The 18382-nt window shown below is 42.9% G+C and overlaps 7 protein-coding genes across 7 annotated transcripts; 5 read left to right on the forward strand and 2 right to left on the reverse strand.

The window, feature by feature from the left end:
- Positions 1-256: 256 nt before the first annotated feature.
- Positions 257-1179, forward strand: Bfra_001164 (putative gpi anchored protein; the record flags this gene model as incomplete). The annotated part of the gene is made up of 3 exons (XM_037331602.1): positions 257-385; positions 440-576; positions 627-1179. 3 exons carry the CDS (start codon positions 257-259, stop codon positions 1177-1179), a joined length of 819 nt encoding a protein of 272 aa, XP_037197935.1.
- A 3078-nt stretch (positions 1180-4257) lies between these two features.
- Bfra_001165 (uncharacterized protein) lies at positions 4258-4752 on the reverse strand (the record flags this gene model as incomplete). The annotated part of the gene is made up of 2 exons (XM_037331603.1): positions 4258-4441; positions 4679-4752. 2 exons carry the CDS (start codon positions 4750-4752, stop codon positions 4258-4260), a joined length of 258 nt encoding a protein of 85 aa, XP_037197936.1.
- Positions 4753-4895: 143 nt separating this feature from the next.
- On the forward strand, positions 4896-6094 carry Bfra_001166 (uncharacterized protein; the record flags this gene model as incomplete). Its single annotated transcript, XM_037331604.1, is given in 5 exon segments — positions 4896-4913; positions 5084-5217; positions 5229-5264; positions 5275-5325; positions 5944-6094. Coding segments are annotated over 5 exon segments (390 nt in total), but the record flags the coding sequence as incomplete, so codon positions are not given.
- A 2462-nt stretch (positions 6095-8556) lies between these two features.
- Bfra_001167 (putative dj-1 family protein) lies at positions 8557-9350 on the forward strand (the record flags this gene model as incomplete). Its single annotated transcript, XM_037331605.1, has 3 exons — positions 8557-8640; positions 8703-8807; positions 8859-9350. The coding sequence occupies 3 exons, from the start codon at positions 8557-8559 to the stop codon at positions 9348-9350; spliced, it is 681 nt and encodes a 226-aa protein (XP_037197938.1).
- A 1075-nt stretch (positions 9351-10425) lies between these two features.
- Positions 10426-13980, forward strand: Bfra_001168 (putative serine esterase family protein; the record flags this gene model as incomplete). Its single annotated transcript, XM_037331606.1, has 1 exon — positions 10426-13980. One exon carries the CDS (start codon positions 10426-10428, stop codon positions 13978-13980), a length of 3555 nt encoding a protein of 1184 aa, XP_037197939.1.
- A 1133-nt stretch (positions 13981-15113) lies between these two features.
- Bfra_001169 (putative ibr domain-containing protein) lies at positions 15114-17620 on the reverse strand (the record flags this gene model as incomplete). The annotated part of the gene is made up of 4 exons (XM_037331607.1): positions 15114-15999; positions 16062-16574; positions 16627-16821; positions 16884-17620. 4 exons carry the CDS (start codon positions 17618-17620, stop codon positions 15114-15116), a joined length of 2331 nt encoding a protein of 776 aa, XP_037197940.1.
- Positions 17621-17877: 257 nt separating this feature from the next.
- On the forward strand, positions 17878-18206 carry Bfra_001170 (uncharacterized protein; the record flags this gene model as incomplete). The annotated part of the gene is given in 3 exon segments (XM_037331608.1): positions 17878-17942; positions 17954-17990; positions 18024-18206. 3 exon segments carry the CDS (start codon positions 17878-17880, stop codon positions 18204-18206), a joined length of 285 nt encoding a protein of 94 aa, XP_037197941.1.
- Between the last annotated feature and the right edge of the window lie 176 nt (positions 18207-18382).

The raw sequence follows: 18382 nt of genomic DNA on the forward strand, positions 1-18382 counted from the left end.
CATTTCTGCAGCCCTATATTTGGACATAATTAACGCCATGGGCACAGAAGGATCTTATTACCTTCCATTCATTCAATCCTGTAATCTTAAATCCCAAAACACCAACATCTATCTCGAAAGATGTCTTCCCCATTTTTGTATAACTTCTTTTCATCTCCTTCTCCCCTCATTATGCACGAGAATCACATTTCCATTGAAGTTACGTTGACAAAGATCTGCAGCTGAAAGTAGCTGTATGATTGATGTAGATTGAAATATGTTTCTTTCAGTTGATTTTTTGTATATCTTTTTGGTATTTTGTGTTGGTAGTCGAGGGGTTGGAGCGCAATCTTCAACAACGTTGTTTGCGGGTGATTATCCGGTTGTCGCATATGCGATTGGCTCAGTATGCTATTCCCAGTGCTTTTGATGCATGATTATACTAACATAGAATCTTAAGACTGCAAATGTTGCCACAACGTATTTAATGGCATGTCCAGCGGGTTCAAATCCCTCGACATGTAACTTTCAACAGCCATACACGTTAACTCAAGGGCCTTCCACTGTTCAATATGCAATGACATTTTCTGGCTCCACGTATGTTGTATAAGCTCCATAAGCTGGTATACATTACTAAAGTCTTCTAGAACAATGACTTTAGGTTGCGCATTGTCCGGGTCCGCATCAATGGCATGTCAGGCGACCGAACTAATTCCCGGTACTACCAAAGTTGCATCAACAACTATTACTGGCGCTGCGGCTACGTCGCAGTTCCGGGCCATTTCAATTATTACAGATTCTGCAGCTTTACTTACGTATGCTGTTGTTGCGACCACTGCGCCTAGTTCAAGCGCGAAAGCATCGAGCTCCAGCGCATCAGTTTCGAGTTCTAGTGCGACCGTATCAAAGACAAGTTCAGCTAAAGGTACAATTATTACATCTGCGCCAATATTGGTAGAGACAAGTAATGGAAACACAATCGGCACTATTGGAACGAGCTCGAAAACTTTGTTGCCAGGAACTGCGACTCCTCTATCTTCATTATCGAGTGTTACTTGGTCAAGTAGTAGTCCTACCGCTTCTAGTATTGCTCCAACGAGTTCTTCGGGAGCTGGACTGGGAGCTGGAGCACGAGATGGTGCTGGTCTTGGATTGTTGGGAGTTATGGGTATGATTGGTATGGGGGTTTTGGGATTATGATGATATGCGACGAGACATGAGGATAGGGAAAAAGGATGTCGATTGCGGAGAATGGAGGCGACATAATGGGAAACGATCACGTGGAATGGTTTTGATTGAATGATGTGAGCATGCATGTGAATATGCTTCGGGGTCGGAAGGTATTTTCTGGTTGTTTATAGCGAACGGTAGCGACGGGGTGGCGGTTTGTATAAATTTTTGGATTCTGTACGTTGGGGGAAGGAAGTATTATTTTGATACGATTAGTGTGTTGTTAAATGAGATACCAATTTTGGAAACCTTCCCGCCAAACTCAAAAAATATTTGTGAATTTGGACTGCTGTGCAACGAATCAAGAACATCGGAAATTCAGGTGGGGTTAAGGAGGTTCTACTCCTAGTTGAGTAGAAGTGTTACAAGAGCACTGCTTGAGAAGATCGCAAAGGTTTGCCCCGGAGCGGAGTGTAGGAAGTGTATCATGGACACATACCGAAATCTCACATTGCCATATAACTAAGGTGCAGAACTGCTTTGTAACAAGGCTTGCATTTAATATCACTTGGAAAACTCCCGGAATGGAAATTGAGAGGAGTCTAGGGAATAAAGTTGGATACGATAATTCGACCATCCATTTTTCCCTCTCTTACACCACAGAACTCAATACCTTTGTTGCTAAGACCTACTTATCACCACTATTGAAGTCTTCATGAGATGCATTAGGTACCTTAGTAGCGGGAGATACGCGAGCTTGAAGAGTCGTGCGAAACAAGCCTGAGATTAGATTTGTAGTTATGATATCTCCTCCTCTTTGCAGAGTGGTTGGAACAACCCGGAGGAATGATTGAACCTCACTGGTAGTGGAAGTAGGCGAAGGAATCTGCCCATTGCATTTCTGGCCCCCTGCTGAACTCACGCAATTGCTGAATGTAGTTTGAGCGCATGTGATCAAACCACCAGGTGCAGTACCACAACCAATCAGGCTAAGAGTCGCAATTTCCTGGCGAGCTGTGATCGTCGCAAGGGAATTTGGGGAGGAGACAGGGGGCTTAGCCGGTGACAGAGTAGTAAAGGTGGGTATGTCAACAGCATATTCGTCTTCGGTACCACGGCGGGCTATTGCTTGAATGGGCTGCCCATTGGTCTCAGTAGCGATTAAGCCGGGAGAAACTACAGCATGCGGTTTGAATAGAGTAATATCTGGAGTTGGCGCAGTGAATGGCTTGATAGCTCCCAAGTTCAATGACGAAACTAGCCCTGCTACTGTGAAGACCTCATCACCAAGCGTCAAAACCTCGCGACGCTGAGCACCTGTAGCTTGGACCGGAACCACAGTCTCCGTTGAGAAAACAGTAATGGCGGTTGGCTCGGAAAACAGACTGAAATCCTCAGGTAATGATGATGTAAATGCCGAAGCATAACTGAAGACTTGAACTTCTTGGAATGTTTTGACTTGAGTACAGTCGTTGGAGATGGCGCTATTAATGACTGATATCTCCGATACAAACCGTTTTTCGCGATACAGTAATGATTGTGAGATGGGAGTTAAAGTGATACCTGCTGTGACCGACTCATCTTTGGCGGTGATAATGGTTGTGAATGTGGTTTCAATGGTTCGGATTTGTGAAAGGGCATTTACGGCTGAATCATAAATGGCAAGGAAAAGAAAAAGGGGGCGAGAAGAGTGCATATTGAAGAAAAGTAACCGGCTGATTTGGAACCTGTTTGTTGAACTGTGAGAAAGTTGTGAACTTGTGTAGCTGTTTATGCTCAAGTTAAAGTACGGAAGATGGGATAATTCTGGGTCTGAGCCTGGGGAATACATACTTGATTTTGTTGGGGTGCATTACAAGCATATTATTAGAAATAACTTTAACAAAGATTGAGTAATTGTTGGTGTCTCTTTTGTCCTCAGCCTATTATCGTAGTTTGGAATTTGAGACTGATTCAATAAGCCACTACACATGCCATTGTTCGCAACTTGAACACCAATATGCAACTTATATGCACGGGAAGCTATGCACATAAGTATAGTTTAAACATAGTTGCAGGCTATTTTAGATTTAGACCCAGGACAAGTATGATCAGAGAATACAAGCTGAGAACACTCATTTGTGGCAGTGTCGATGTTATTTTTAAATCTTTCATTGTGCCGCACCATGGTCATTTGTAATAGTTGAACTCTGCATCTTGGATGGAACCATTTTCTTAAAGAGAACCGTAAAAGTTTCGTCAGCGCCTAACCTTGATCTCTTAAAATGGATCTTCTTATTTTACATACAGGTCAATTTCAGAATTACATCAGTGCCGATGAGCTGGTTGTGAATGCTATTATCTAAGTACAGACTCAACCGGTTTGGGTATACAGTTTTTTGATCGAAGAGTAAGCCAATTAGGAACATCGTGGAACATCAAAGTATGGATGAGAGACAGAGATATAAATAGTGAGCAAAAGGTGCCCTTAAGACACATATAACGAGTAACTTGGGTCTCCTCTACAGTACATGCAAAACCATTGAAACCCCCGAAAATTCGAAACCGCGACATGGGAAAATACCACCAGACACAAAAAGACATGTCAGAATACCATCTAAAATCACTACCAACTTCGATCATATATCGTCGAATCAAATATTGAGCCAGGTGTTGTTCCATGAAAACGGGTGTGGGTATCGAGACAACGGCAGTGCTGGTATTCTTGGAGAGGCTTGAGGATTGAGACGTATTCTCCTGAATATCAAGTTCAATTTGTGCTTATAGTAGTTACAGCGAGAACATTAATTAAGTCAGGAAATGTTATAGTGAGACTTGAGGTTGATATCGCAGAAGAAGGGGGTGGTGATGGTGACGGTGGTGGCGGGGTCGTAACAGGAGGTATAAATGTTGAAAGTGGTCCTAAGTTTATGAAGTTACGACGATTTTGTGCCTGGAGTAAGTTGAAAGGCTTTTTTGACTGTAGCTATAGCCTGGTGGAATCCAGGCGACTTCACCACATGGAGTCTCTGAGGTTAAAATTCTTAGCTTCCTGAGAACTGATTGTAAATTCATAATCTTGAGCATTGATGTCTGTGTTCCTGGACGTGAAAGAAGTTTTAAATGTTGTCACGAAAAATTTATTGATAGCGCCGCCGCTGTAGTGGTCGATTGACCATTCGTAGTAGGTGTTTGCTTTTTAGTACAAAAATCTCCTCCTTGGAAGCCGTGAGCCAAGACTGGCGATGAGGAAGCGGCCAAGAAGAAAATAAAGAGATACGGAAGATACACATTGTGATGAACTGATATGATGCTAGCGAATACAATTGTGAATGATAAGATGTTTGGTACCGTGGAGAGTGGTCGAGCAAATTCTAAAGGTGAAGTGGGACGAAGATACCTTCATTCGAAAGCATGTAGAAATTGAACATTTTTATACAATGTGTGATTCCAAATTTGACAATATGTCAGAGAAAAAGCATGAAATCTCAGACAAGTGTAGATATACATGTTTCTTCGTGCTTATATTCAGTAATGGGATAACATGCACATGGCAGTGTTAACCTTCCGACGACCGAGGTCTGCATGCTGGGCTGTCGCTGACAGAGTCGATGTCAAAAGCATGTTGTTATTGTGCCATTCAAACCCGAGCTAAAGGGTAGAGATATTGTGTGAGATATGCTAAAAATATAGCAGATATGAATTTGCTGATCTGTGACATGATCTAGACGAAAACAAAGTGAGCCATCTTTTTCATTTCTCGAGGCTATGTTGACGTCGAGCTTGTATGTAACACACTTCCAGCAACTGTTTGTTGAGGGGTTTCTCCGTCTGTTTCATCTGCTTGAGCCATTATAGTGAGATCAATGCACCAGAAAGACACAGTGACTAGAAGCTCACTTAAAAATAACGTCCTGTTAACAATCTGGGTTCTCAACTTTCATCCAGCTGAAAGACTTTAACTCTGAAGAATTTGCACCACCGGGGCCTCGATTACAACTTTGAATCTCCTTTTGTGCCTCCTAGGGATAGTCTAAGTTATGAATATTGTAGTATTCTGGTACCCATGGCATACTATGTTATAAAATCGTAATTAAAAGTTCGAAACCTGAATCCAACAACGGGACTATCCATTGGTAAATATAGCACAGGTATGACAGTAGACAGACTTCGCGTCGACGGAGCACGTGGCTTGGAGTACATTAATATCGTGTCCTAAACAACACAGGAATAGATGACAACTGGCACAAAAGATGCAAAGCAAAGACTCAATGTTTTGAGCGTTGATTCTCTCGTTGAATAATAATTTTGTGAAGGAAAAAAATAAACATAGTCCGTTTACAAATTGAAATACAAGATATAAGCACGGGTTGGCTATATTTAGTGTCATCACGAGATTCCTAGTGATGAAACCTTAAGATCTGGATACACGCGTCAACACCAAAACCATTATAACAGTCAACACTTTCGTGAGAAAATCCAATCGTCAATTCGTTTCACGACAACCCTCAAATACTAAGCTATTAAAATCATACAGAAGTAGTTACAATACCATGGAGTACAAATTATGTAAATTCATCTTGAGCGCAGAAGAAAAATCACGAAATCAAGAGAAAGAATAGGTTATCCAGTCAACTTTGATTTTGGCCAGCTATGGGTAGTGCAAAGCCTCTACTTTCCTGAACCATCAGTGAGGACTGGAAGATTGAGTTTCTGGTCCGGCCAGCTTCCGTGCCTTAAGTTCAACCATCCGTAAAGGGAAGCTTGATATGAATTTGCACTGTATGCTAACCATTGGGACCTAATCCATCACAGGAAGATTGGTTACAACAAGCCGCGAAGTATTCGCCCTTACAAAGATATTTCCTTGGAATTTTTGATCAGGACTTCAAGTAGAAGTACTATCTCACAAACAATTAGTTGTGTTTTCCCTAGGCTGACAGTTTCCGAATCCAACAATCTATAGCTCTTGAAGATTGTGCGCGTTTGCGTCTGTAAACGCCAGGAGTCGATGGTCGGTGCGATTGTTCAAGGCAGAAATATTTCTGAAGCACTTGCTGCCAATTCAAACGATGGTTGGTAGTCACTATATGGGTCTCATTCATGCGCAATTCTTCATCTTGGCACGGTATCTTTCTGTCCTGTATAGAGTGCTGTCTTTATGAAGTTTTGCTTCAACGTTCCATTTCAGCCGAAAGAGGTGACCGTGATTTGAAGCAAGTTCTTGGTGTCCGAAACGTATCTCAGGGGGCCTTTTCGGCACGTCCATCGCTAGCATAGGTTTGACTAAAGTAGCTTTCGGAATTCTAAGTAGAAGCTGAAATTTCCTTTGTATCATACTGCAAAAATCTAAGTCTCTCTGCCGTCCTGCAATGTGTACCGTCATAGTTTTGATACTCTGGAATGAATGATAGCAGCAAACCTTAGGGGCGGCCGAAAGAGGAGTTGGCTGGCTGGCCTCACACAGTCTACTGCGAAGTGCTCCTATCGAGCAGGTAGGTCGCCTAAGCCTCTATCATCGCAGGCAGAGACGGACGAGAACGTTAAAATCTGAGCTCTAGGAAGCTTTCATGAACTAAAGTCGACTCATACATCACTTTCTTTATCGATTAAATCGTATCATCAAATCACATCGGCATCAAACAATCGTTCTCCGAATTCTGTCCGTAGTCTATCTTCGCGAACAAAATAATTATATGTACTGAAGTTTTTCATCAGATCGCAGTCTCATTCCCTTTGGTTTCGTTGCCATGATTTGCACGGCTAGGCCCTCCCCCATATCTCTGACCGTTCTTGTCGTGTTTTCTATTACTCTCCTTTCTAGTACGGTCTATGCCATCCCCGCAATCGATATAGGTCCTATTGCCAACCCCCAGAATGAGAACACTTCCACCCCAACCGTAATGCTGGGCGAACGTGACCAAAAAGGAAATCTTCGTCGGACAGATGAAGTTGTTGCATACAAAAACTGCTGTCGATACACTCCTATTTTTGGGAGTGAAGGTATTTTTGTAATTAACTTGGCCGGAGTGAGTTGTATTATTCCCTTACGCGATTTGTTAGATTAACCTCATCGCTAGTGGGGTAACACCGACGATACCCCAAATGTGGATAAAACTCTTTCCCAAGATGCATGCGCAAAAGGTTTAGTGAAGAATATCGAAGACAGTGGTAATTATTCCTTTCTTTCACCACTTATCTTCTCATTCTGTGTGCCCTTTTATTTGTTTCGCACATATCTAATGAAGAAATTTTATCTACAGGAGGCTCGATTTATGCGAAAAGTTGGAAATGTGTACCATCTTACGGTGCACCAATGGATACCTATGTTTATTTTGTGTTAAAGAAAGGAGACAGTGATAAGGTAGCAAAGGCGCTTTCTCAAACCCATGATATTGGAACCGCATGGCAGTGTCTGAGTAGGTACGAATCAAGCGAATGGTGTGATAATCAGCAGAGAGATACCTCATAGTCTGGCTAAGGTGATTAGAGCTTGCAAATCATTTGATTAAATCGGGGAGATTGATGTAGAGAAGAAAAAGTCAACCTGGGGAGGATGATTGGGTTTTACTTACAGTACTTGGAGTTTTTGGTTGCAGTTTTTCTATCATCTCGATTTCTATCTCCTAGTCACGAAACAATATTTCATTAAAACTGATTCATTGAGCAGCACAATAGGCGGGGTGCAATTCATGGAGCTATAAACATATCCTGTGTTCAGGGGCTGACCCGACGATCTCTACTCGTATCATGGGATTTTAGATGTACCGCAAAAAACCTTACAACATGTCTAAAACTCTGCAATATTCTCAAAATATCAAGTGGCTTCAGGCATCTCCTGTTTACAGAGAAGATTGTAATGAGTGAGCGAATGAAGAACCATACCTTGATAGTAGACAAAAAGACAGCGCAGCTGACCGGAAAAGTTATGCAATTCACACACCAACCCATGCGTTCATAATAATCAGATATGCTGAATACTCTCATAAGATGATAATGGGTTGCTACATCCTCCTTGCCAAGCATCCGAAAGGATATAGAAGATGCGCGAAGAAGATCGAATAAGAATCAAAGAACCTGATCAACAGAACAGAGTACCCGTGAATATCTCTCTAAAAATTGCTCAACAATGAGTAGAACTCTACTTCCGCGGAGAACTTAAGAAATCTAGACTCTGAGATGCACTGAATTGCGCGCGTCGGAGGGTTGTTGACTACCGTGGCTATATCCTATCGTATATCCGAAAGCTGCTGAGGGATATCTGGTTTACAACATTGCAGCTCACTACTTAATTCGAGTTTAATCCTCTCAATTGCATTATTAAAAAGAACAAACATCTCAATCAAGTTCTTTCCATCATTGCTTCAGCACCTAAGCTTTATTCCATTTCTTGAACAAGAATCTCCCGCCTGCGGAATTATCTTCATCATGGCTCCAATCAATTTTGGCGTTCTCATGATACCCTATCAAACAATCGACGCTGCTATGCCTCTGGATGTTCTGAGCTCATGTGTAAGTCAAATGAATCTGACATAGTTCTAGATAGCTGGTTTAAAAATTAATGTTATACATAGTCCAAATCAATGATGGAAGCTTGCCAATCTCCCGAGGCTCCGGAAATTGATCGGTTGCTACCTCACGCAATTGATATCAACTTCTTTCACATCAATGAAACCTTGGTAAGATATCTAATGTTACAAATCCAGAGCATAATCTAAGATCAGAAATAGGAACCAGTTGAGCTCACTGCTGGATTCAAAGTGGTACCAACAACCACTATCAAAGATTGTCCACCACTTGATTACCTCCTTGTTGGTGGTCCAATACCAACCTACCAACTCCCTGAATCTTTCAAAAGCTTTATTCGTGCCCATGTTGAGGCAGGCAAGGGCCTTTTCACTACATGCACTGGTGCCGTAACCGTTGCTCAGACGGGAATCTTGGATGGAAAGAAAGCAACGGTGAATCATACTTTCATTGAACACGCTAAGAAGTATTTTCCAAATGTAAATTGGACAATCGATGCTCAATGGGTTATTGATGGTAATATTTGGACGGCTGGCGGTGCCTGTGCTGGGATGGATATGATGGCTAGTTGGGTAATGGGTAGGGTTGAGATGGATCTGGCAAAGTTTGCATTTGAGGTTTTGGATTATGAACCTAGGGATGTGAGAGGTGATCGAGTTCTTCCTCAGCAACACCACCATATCGTTGAAGCCTAAAAGATTCCAGAGGGGTGAAGGCCATGGGCAGGGACGAAAACTCATTATGAGGAAGCTTAGCATCGCATTTACGAAAAACCTTGAACCGCTTGATACAAGATAGATAATTGAATCCAAAAGCTTTCGCAGTCATAAATGAAGAGCCATGGGTATGCATCTGCTTGCTATACTACAAACCCCAATTGCCGCATTTGAATATGTATGGACCTGGTGAACAAACGAAATCAAAAACTCCCAAACCCCAAAGACATATTTGGCTCATAACTTTTGACATTGGACCCTCGTTCGCTGGGACAGGTTCACTCGCGAGGATAGATTTGTTTCAATGAAATGATGAGGATAATTTTGGGGATCAGTGATGGAGAAGTGATCTCAGGGAGCCCGTTGGCATTGTGATAGAGACACTGGTCATTCCAACAAGATATCTGTCGGTAGATATCTTTTTATATCCACAAGTGCCCGGTAAACATTTAATGTTCAAATCAATGACTTCTAGACGTATGTATCTACATCATTCAGGAATACAGGAATAATAACATTTATATTGTTGATTTTGGTTCAATTTAAAAAAATTCAATGTCAACGTGCAATTTTAAAATCACACAATATTTATGGATCATGGATTATGGATTTATGGCATTAATAAAAATCTCCATTCTCTCCTTTCAGTAAGTTGCGCCACTACCAGCCTCGGTAGCCACACAAAATCGTCATTGTGAGTCGGTACCAGTGAATTGATAACGATAAGGTCAATCGTCCCAAATCATAATCATTTGAACAATTGAACATGTGCATGTGAGGTCGTGCACCAAGATTTCTTTGGTTGAAGGGGAACCATTTCTCCTTTTTTTAATTAACATCTTAATGCCTACTTATTGTACGAGTATTTATCGATATAGTCCTATTCACAAAAGATACTCCTATATTTTTATTTTCATCCATTTCAGAATGTGTTCAGCAGTACAATAGCATCACTTCTCATTTGCATTCTTTACATTCTCCCCCTCTCCCATTCTACTCGGCACTTGCTCATGTGGTGCCTTTACACGCTGACAACCCACCATATATCAATAAGATGTTACTTTTATACCAAGCTGGAAGTGTGAAGATAGGAGAGATAGTTCGGTATAATGTGACGTATACGCCGGCACACGATAGAATCCTGCCTTCTCCGGCAAGACTTCATTTGAAGATCAAGAATACTTCTGCCATCGCACTCCGAGCAGCCTTCGTTCACGGTCCTTATACTCTTTACGCCGCAGCATATCCTTCCACCTTCAATCCGAATGTCAAGTTTGAAAATCCTAGACGGGATGGTGTACCTGAATTCGAGCCAAATCTAAAAGCCGGAGGTTCTTTCTCGACGGAACTCATTGTTCCAGAAGATGTGCGCAAGACAGCCGGAAGTGCAAATCGAGATGGAAGGTCGCCCGGCAGAGATGATTCGGACGTGAAAAGTGTTACCTGGATCATTGAAGTCACATCGCAGGTTGTCTTTTCCAATTCTGCCAGCGTTAATTACGAAATTCTGCTAGGTCGGGACGAAAAAAGTCTGTCGTTGGGATTTGCTTCAGGATCGATGTTAGGAGGCACAGCACCAGTGCCTGGACAACTCCATGATCACCAACAGAGTCAAGGAGCGAAAGATGGTCATCACGCGGCACTACCGAGGGGCATTTATTCCAGAGCCCTACGAGTAAAGGTTGATGATACTGCAAGTCTATGGAATACCCCGAAGATGGATGGTAGGGATGAGGCATCGGAGGAACAAAGATCGAAGGGCAAGAATAAGGATGCGCCAGTTGAGGATGCCACAGGAGAGGGTCATATCAAAGAGAAGCCGGGGAACAAGCGGACGAAAAATGTACATTTGGTGGTTTTGACCCACGGATTGCACAGTAATCTTGGCGCCGACATGCTATTCTTGAAGGAGAGCATAGACGCGACAGCTAAGCAAGCCAAGATCGATGCAAAAGCTCGAAAAGCAAAGAAGAAACAAGAGGAGAAGCAAAGAAAGGCAGCTGAGCAGGCCGGAAATCAAAACGCACAAGCTGATGGTATATCAAACGGAGAAGCGAGCGCAGAAGGACGTCCCGAGGAACAGGTGGAAGAAACAGATGATGAATCTGATGACGAGGAAGAAGTTATTGTACGAGGGTTTTCCGGGAATGCCGTCCGAACAGAAAGAGGAATTAAATACCTAGGAAAAAGACTTGCCAAATATGTTCTCACGATGACATACCCAGATCAACCATTTCGACCTACCCTCAAGAAGTCAGCGACTGAAGCCCTTTCCCATGCTCTTAAACCTGATTCTTCGAAGTTGATGGATGATTCCGGGAAACCAGCACATGAGAATAGCAGCATCGTTAAAGCGCCACAAGATGTTGATCTTCCTTATCATTTCACCAGTATTAGTTTCATTGCTCATTCTCTTGGCGGACTGGTACAAACATATGCCGTGGCATACATTCAAAAACATTCACCTCAGTTCTTCGACATAATCAAGCCAATAAATTTCATTGCACTTGCTTCACCATTCTTAGGTCTCAGCAATGAGAACCCGTTGTATGTGAAATTTGCGTTGGATTTTGGATTGGTCGGTCGTACAGGTCAAGATCTTGGACTGACATGGCGAGCACCAACCATCGCAAGAAGCGGTTGGGGTGCGCTCGTTGGAAATATTGGAGAAAGTGCCCATAAGAGACTTGATGGCGAATCTGCACCAGAAGCAAAGCCACTTTTACGAATTCTACCAACTGGACCCGCACATACTGTTCTTAAGAAATTTCGACATCGTACAGTCTACTCAAATGTTGTAAATGATGGAATTGTGCCCCTAAGAACTAGTTGTTTACTCTTCCTTGATTGGCAAAGCCTGGGTCGTGTGGAGAAAGCTAGAAGGGAGAATGGTCTTGTTGGTACCATGGCGGAATGGAGTTGGGCTGAACTAACTGGGGCCAATTCTGGGTCACCGGCAAAGAAACAAGCACCTTGGTCAGAGGAGGAAGTCAGCGACATGGATGATATTGGGGGAACTGCTTCTTCCAACGCATTACAAAGACTGGAAACCGAAGTACCACAACCTCCAGAAAATGTTATGGATGACGATAAGCGAAGTGTTAAAAATGCAGAGATGCCTGGTCATTCAACTATATCTTCTATAGAAGGTAGAAATAGTCACGAGATTGGAAGTCCAACATCTACATCTTTTACATCCAATAATAATGGACCACTCGCAAGTCTTTTTGGATTTTTTCGCTCTAACCCTTCTCCAAAATCCCATGCTCATCAACCTAAACATTCGAAAATATATAAAAGAAGCCAAACCATCAAACTCACCAACGATAGCGATTCGTCGACACCGTCATCTCTACCATCTCCAGCTTCAGAGGGCCACCCAAACGCTTCGACGGGAGAAACCGAAATTCAAGATCCAGATCATCTATCAGCACCCCCAAAAACAACCTTTTTTGAATCAGCAGGTGATCTTCTCAAGCCACCTCTACCATCTACAGAATTTTTGATTGATCCAGCCTCCCGTGCTCGAACAATTTTCCATGATCGTGTATATCATCCTTCGGATATTCCTCCACCACCTCTCAAAAAGAGATCTACGATGCTTAGACGACGAAATTCTTCCGGTTCTGAACCTACCCCACCAACACCTACTTCTCATACCGATAGCCAACTTTCAGCCTTGGATTATGATGATCCCAAGAATACTAACCCCTCTCGTCCTCCAAATACTGTTGTCGACTCTTCAGCAATGAAAGTCGAAGAGAAGATTGCTAGAGCTTATCATCGGGATCTAAGTTGGCGAAAGGTTCTCGTCAGCTTAGAACCTGACGCTCATAATAACATGATTGTGAGAAGAATGTTTGCCAATGCATATGGGTGGCCAGTGATCAAACATCTTTGTGATACCCATTTCTCTGACGATGCAATTGCAAGAAGAAAAGATGAAGACAGTGGAGGAAACGAAAGAGCTAAAGGTGCAGGGGAGGCTCCAGGCTCAGAAGGACAAGAAGTCGAATCTTCAATGGATACAATAAATGCAGAGAAAAAATTTAAGGATCGTGAAAGAATTACAAGACATGATCGTACGAATTCGGAAGCTCGAGAAGCGAGAGATTCCGTTCCAGCACTTGCAACTTCTACTTCATCAATGGGACCACCACCCGCACCGTCAAGAAGTGCAAGTCGGCCAAGGAATAAACAAGATGGATATGAGAGTGCCGGGTGGAGTGATAGAGATTGGGTTGATAGTGCAGACGATAGTGAAGAGGATGAGAACAAACCAGCTGCTTCCGGGTGGAACTGGACAGAGAAGATTGTTGGGAAAGGTTCAAATGCATATCGAAGTCAAAGTACTAGTTCTAAGGAAAAAGGAACCGACAAAAAAGAAATTGCAAAGTTTCTAGGGAAAGAACCTTTGGTCGCGAGTCCCGATCTAATTGAAGCAGTAGATAAAGAATTGGGGCGAGCTGGACTGGGCAGTGGAGATTCTACTCTCCCGGTTCCTCCTAAAGATGTAGCTGGGATGGGTATAGGACTAGATGGAACAAGTGCAGGAGGATCCGAAGTAATACCTAAACATGATCTTATGCCGGCATCCAAGGATAATTAATGTTCACTGACGAAGAGAGGATGGGAATGAATTTTTTTCAGGGATATGATATAATTGCATAGCCATGGAGTTATCGTTTTGTTAGACAGCATGGAAATATTTCTCTAACATAAGAGATACATATACAAATTGAGTTTCTGAGGACTTTTGCCATCCATCCCACTTGTTCCTTTTCATATTTTGAATTCATGTTTAAGTTTGTGACATCTGTCTTATTCCTTCCTGGCTCGAGAATTGCACATATCAGCTTTCGAGACTTAATTAATGCAGAGGCTAAGTTATGATTTACTTTCAATTCCTAATGCGCTCCCAAATCTCCAAATTTGTGTACAACAGGATAAGAATTCCGAATTTAATATACACAAAAGACTGTTGTCAGTTAATTGGTGAACCTCATCTTCGCCCTTCCCTCACATCCCCAAATTTGATGTGCCTCCCCCTTCGTACCTCTTCATTTACCTCCGTTTCTTTTTTAATTCCCATCTACTTCGTCTCTATATACTCCAATATGTGCGCTTCCTATCGGACAGAAGAATTTGTTATACGCCTACTGAGAAACCTTAAAGAACAAAGGAGAGGGCTGAATTCCAAGAATAATGCAACCCATGGTACGATATTCTAATTGCGATCAGATTCTGACACAGAGTACAATTATACATTGGCTAGAAACTGTGACTTAGATTTGAACTATCCCATATAGACATTCCAAGTATCAAGGTGCCAGGTAAAAGTAAGTCATTTCCAGTAATTCTATGTACATTAAGCTAAATCCACCCTTAGGCGAAGAAGAAAATTATTCGTAAAAATGGTATAGATCGTTGATCGTTATATAGTCATTATTGAACTCCATATCCGCCAGCCGGGTATTGATCCGAGTTATTGCTCCATATAAACGAGATAGCCATAGCCATGTCTCCCCGCCACCGTTCCTTTCCACCCGTGTCCGTACCCCTTTTATCCAATCAACCATCCGTTCATCCATCCATCCAAGTCTCTCATAGGTCTGTAGTCATTGTGTTATCCATGTCGAGTTTCCGTAAGAATTGATTTGTAGTCAAGCGTAACCCTCTCGTTCATCCTAATCTATTTATCCGTTTACCAAAACCACTCTTCCTCTAAGCGACAAAACCAAATCAAGATACCGGTTCCGCAGGTGGAGCACCAGGAGCAACGTGATTTCTCCAAGCATCTACTCTGTTTCTTCCACTACCAAGCCCAGCAAGTATTGATGACTTTGTCTTCTCCTTTTCTTTTTTGGGCTTTGATGCAGAACTAGAGACTCTGGAAGGCGTAGCAGAAGCTCTCGAAGCTGGCGCAAGGATGGCTGCTTCAGCCGCATAATCAGTTCTTGTTCTTCTCGGAACCACAATATCTGACGCTCTTCGTGTATGTCCAGTGCCTCTTGCAGTGTCCCGAGTGGTATGTCTTCGAACAAGACCCGGTGCCGCAGGTGGCTCAGGTACAGGGGCTGGAGCAACTGTTGGGTAACGATCAGTCATTTCACCAACAGTTGGATTTGCTGCAGCCACTCCTCGTGGTCTTAAGAATCCTGGAAGAAAGTTTGTAACTCCAAGCCCAAAGTTCATAACCCCACCAGGTTGAGCTAGGACATCGCTAGCTTCGCGTATGTAGTCTTGATTCATGAAATGGTTTGCGCCATTACCGACCCCCTGAACCTCGCCTATTCCGCCATTATAGTTTGCATCGCGATCGTTTGTTGGCATTCCATCCGTACCCCAGTTTTGCAGCTGTCGAGCTAGTCTTTCATCTTCTCGTTCTTGACGACGTCTTTGATCGAGCTCTTCATTGTAATTGGCAGGTGGTTGTCTTCTCGCTCTGTCTCGAGCATTTCTTGGAGGTGCTGCTGGATTTCTGACAGGAGCCTCTTGTACAGGAACGGGTTGAGGGACTTGCATGTCATCTAACCTATCATTCTCAGCTGTTTCATAATTGAACCATGGGCAATTGCATGTCTTCCATTTCAACCCACAGATCATACAAAATTGTGCTGTACAGTGACTTTGAAGACATTATACGTTAGTTTTTTGACCATTCTAGCTTGGAACAAATTCTCCACTTACCAAGTCATATGGTTACACCCCTCCTTCAGCTCTACCATAGTCCTACAACTGTAACAACGCTGCCATCCAGCTTGTTTTGCAGTTTCGAGTAATTTGTTTGTTTCCTCGTCTTTGGGGCATTCTTTCGATCCATGCCATTTACCATTACACAAGGCGCAGACTTTTGTCTTACACCTCCCGCAGGTTCCATATTTTTTCCCGTTCTCTTTGTGAATATTTTCGGGTTTAATCCATTCGCCACATTTCTTCGCGGGACAGTATATTCGATTTTTCGTAGTATATTCTTGATACTTCTTATTCCAAAGTTTCTTGAAAGGTACATCGAATAGCTTTTCGACATGTTTCAATGGAATATGTTCTGCTGTACAACATTTTGGTGGCATATGTGCTGGATCCTTAACGGACAATCGAAATATCCGTTTGAGGCAAGAATGACACATTCGATGGCCACATCGTAGTTTGGCACATTTAGATTTGGGAATATCATCGGATAGACAGGTTAGACATTCGACACTGTAATGATTAGGATACTACTTTTGTGCATTGGTTTTATGGAATGACTTACAGCTTCTCCGGTTCGGGGGGTGGAGGAGGAGGGGGTGGTGGTCCGGATGAGAAGAAACTTCCTAGAAAACTACCACGGCGTTGTGACGTTTGTGAAGTGGTTGTGTTTGCGACAGATGCTGGTGGTTTTGGCACTGTTGTATTACTCCTTCTCAGTATTGGCGCAGGTTCCGTGGTAATCCGAGTCGTTGCACTCCTACATCCAAATGCAATTAATATTAAACCTCAATGTAAGATGCGCAAAGCGAAGATAAATACCTCGAAAGTGGAGGGCGTGACACGGAATCACCGGCAGTGATTTTAGTTCTACGCGATGCATTTTTCGACCCTGAGATTCCCAGATCTGCGGAGCCCTTCGTAGGTGACTTGTCTATATCCTCTTTCTTGACCCTCCTAGTTGAACTTGACCTTTTTGGTTGCTCTGGAACCACAGCCTTGGTTCTCTTCTTCAACTTTGAATCCATAGGTTCTACTGGGGAATTATCATCGTCCTCGGAATCACTACTAGACTCATCCTCTGCATCCCGGCGTCTCCTTTCCGTTTTAGTCGCCTCCCGAGGCTTGTTTTTACTTCCACTCTCCTTCTCCCTCTGCCTCTCCCTTGGAGCAGCATAAACATAATCGCCCCCCGATTTCTCCTCCTTCTCATTTGTTTTTGATCGCGAATGATGTCCAGCACCGTCTTCTGAAGTATGATGTCGTCTTCTTCTTCTATGACTCGATGCCGATTTTGTCGCATCAAGTGTCGTACTTGAATCCGCGGGCATCTTTTCAGTAGCTGCTGCACTGTTGCGGGTCGATCGATTTGTAGAATTCCCCTCGAGTCTTTCTAGACGGATTCTGCGGACTTCAGAAACATCAGGCTCAACTGATGTGACTCCGCCCTCTCCTTCATGTCGTCCTGATCGTGATTTATGAATTTTGCCATCTTCTAATTCGCCATCTCGAAATTTTGGCCTGCGCCTTACTTTATGAATATCATTCGAACCCGCCATTCGAACTTTCTGACCCCAATAGCCTCAAAATTAATTGGGCATTTGAGCCTATGGAATTATCTTCACAATGCGGTGGGTGGATTAAAACGATGGGCGAGACAATTCAACGGTGAACATCTGGTGGCATGGGATAGGGTAATCCTTCTGTGGATGATATGATTGATTGGTTACAATCTGATAATTTGCTGACAGGCTTTTTGCATATGCAACACCGAAAATGGGGCTGGAAACTCTTTTGTTCGGATACGCAAGCAAAAATGGGTACGAATGAGTATGCTTATTGGATTTTGATTCTCGAATGTTTGATCGGCACAAATATCAAGTCTGCTAAAGATGGCGAAGATGGCAAAATCAAATAAAATCCTGCTGGGTATGGACCCTTATGAAGAAGATCTTTTCGTAGGTACTGCACTATTTAGTTCCTCGACTCCGTCCCTGGGGAGCGGGAGGGGGGATGAGTACGAAGAGTTGGTATGGAGAACAGATATTTGTAATGCTTGTACTGCAGACAAATTTGAGAGATATGGAGGAAAATATCGAGTCAATACTCGGTCAAGGAAGTGTACTTGCTTGTACTCAGTATTGATAATAAGTCAGACTTCATTTTGGCGGTGTTCCCGTTATCGTTGTTATCGTTGTTATCGTTGATAGCTGGAGCCGTAAAGCTAGCACGCCTCGCACGGTAGAAGGAGAAGGAGAAGGAGATGGAGACGGAGATGGAAAATGGCACGGCCCGCAAGGGAAAACTCTTTATCTTTTGTA

This window comes from Botrytis fragariae (genome assembly GCF_013461495.1).
Source record: "Botrytis fragariae strain BVB16 chromosome Unknown tig00000001, whole genome shotgun sequence".
Taxonomy (NCBI): Eukaryota; Fungi; Ascomycota; class Leotiomycetes; order Helotiales; family Sclerotiniaceae; genus Botrytis; species Botrytis fragariae.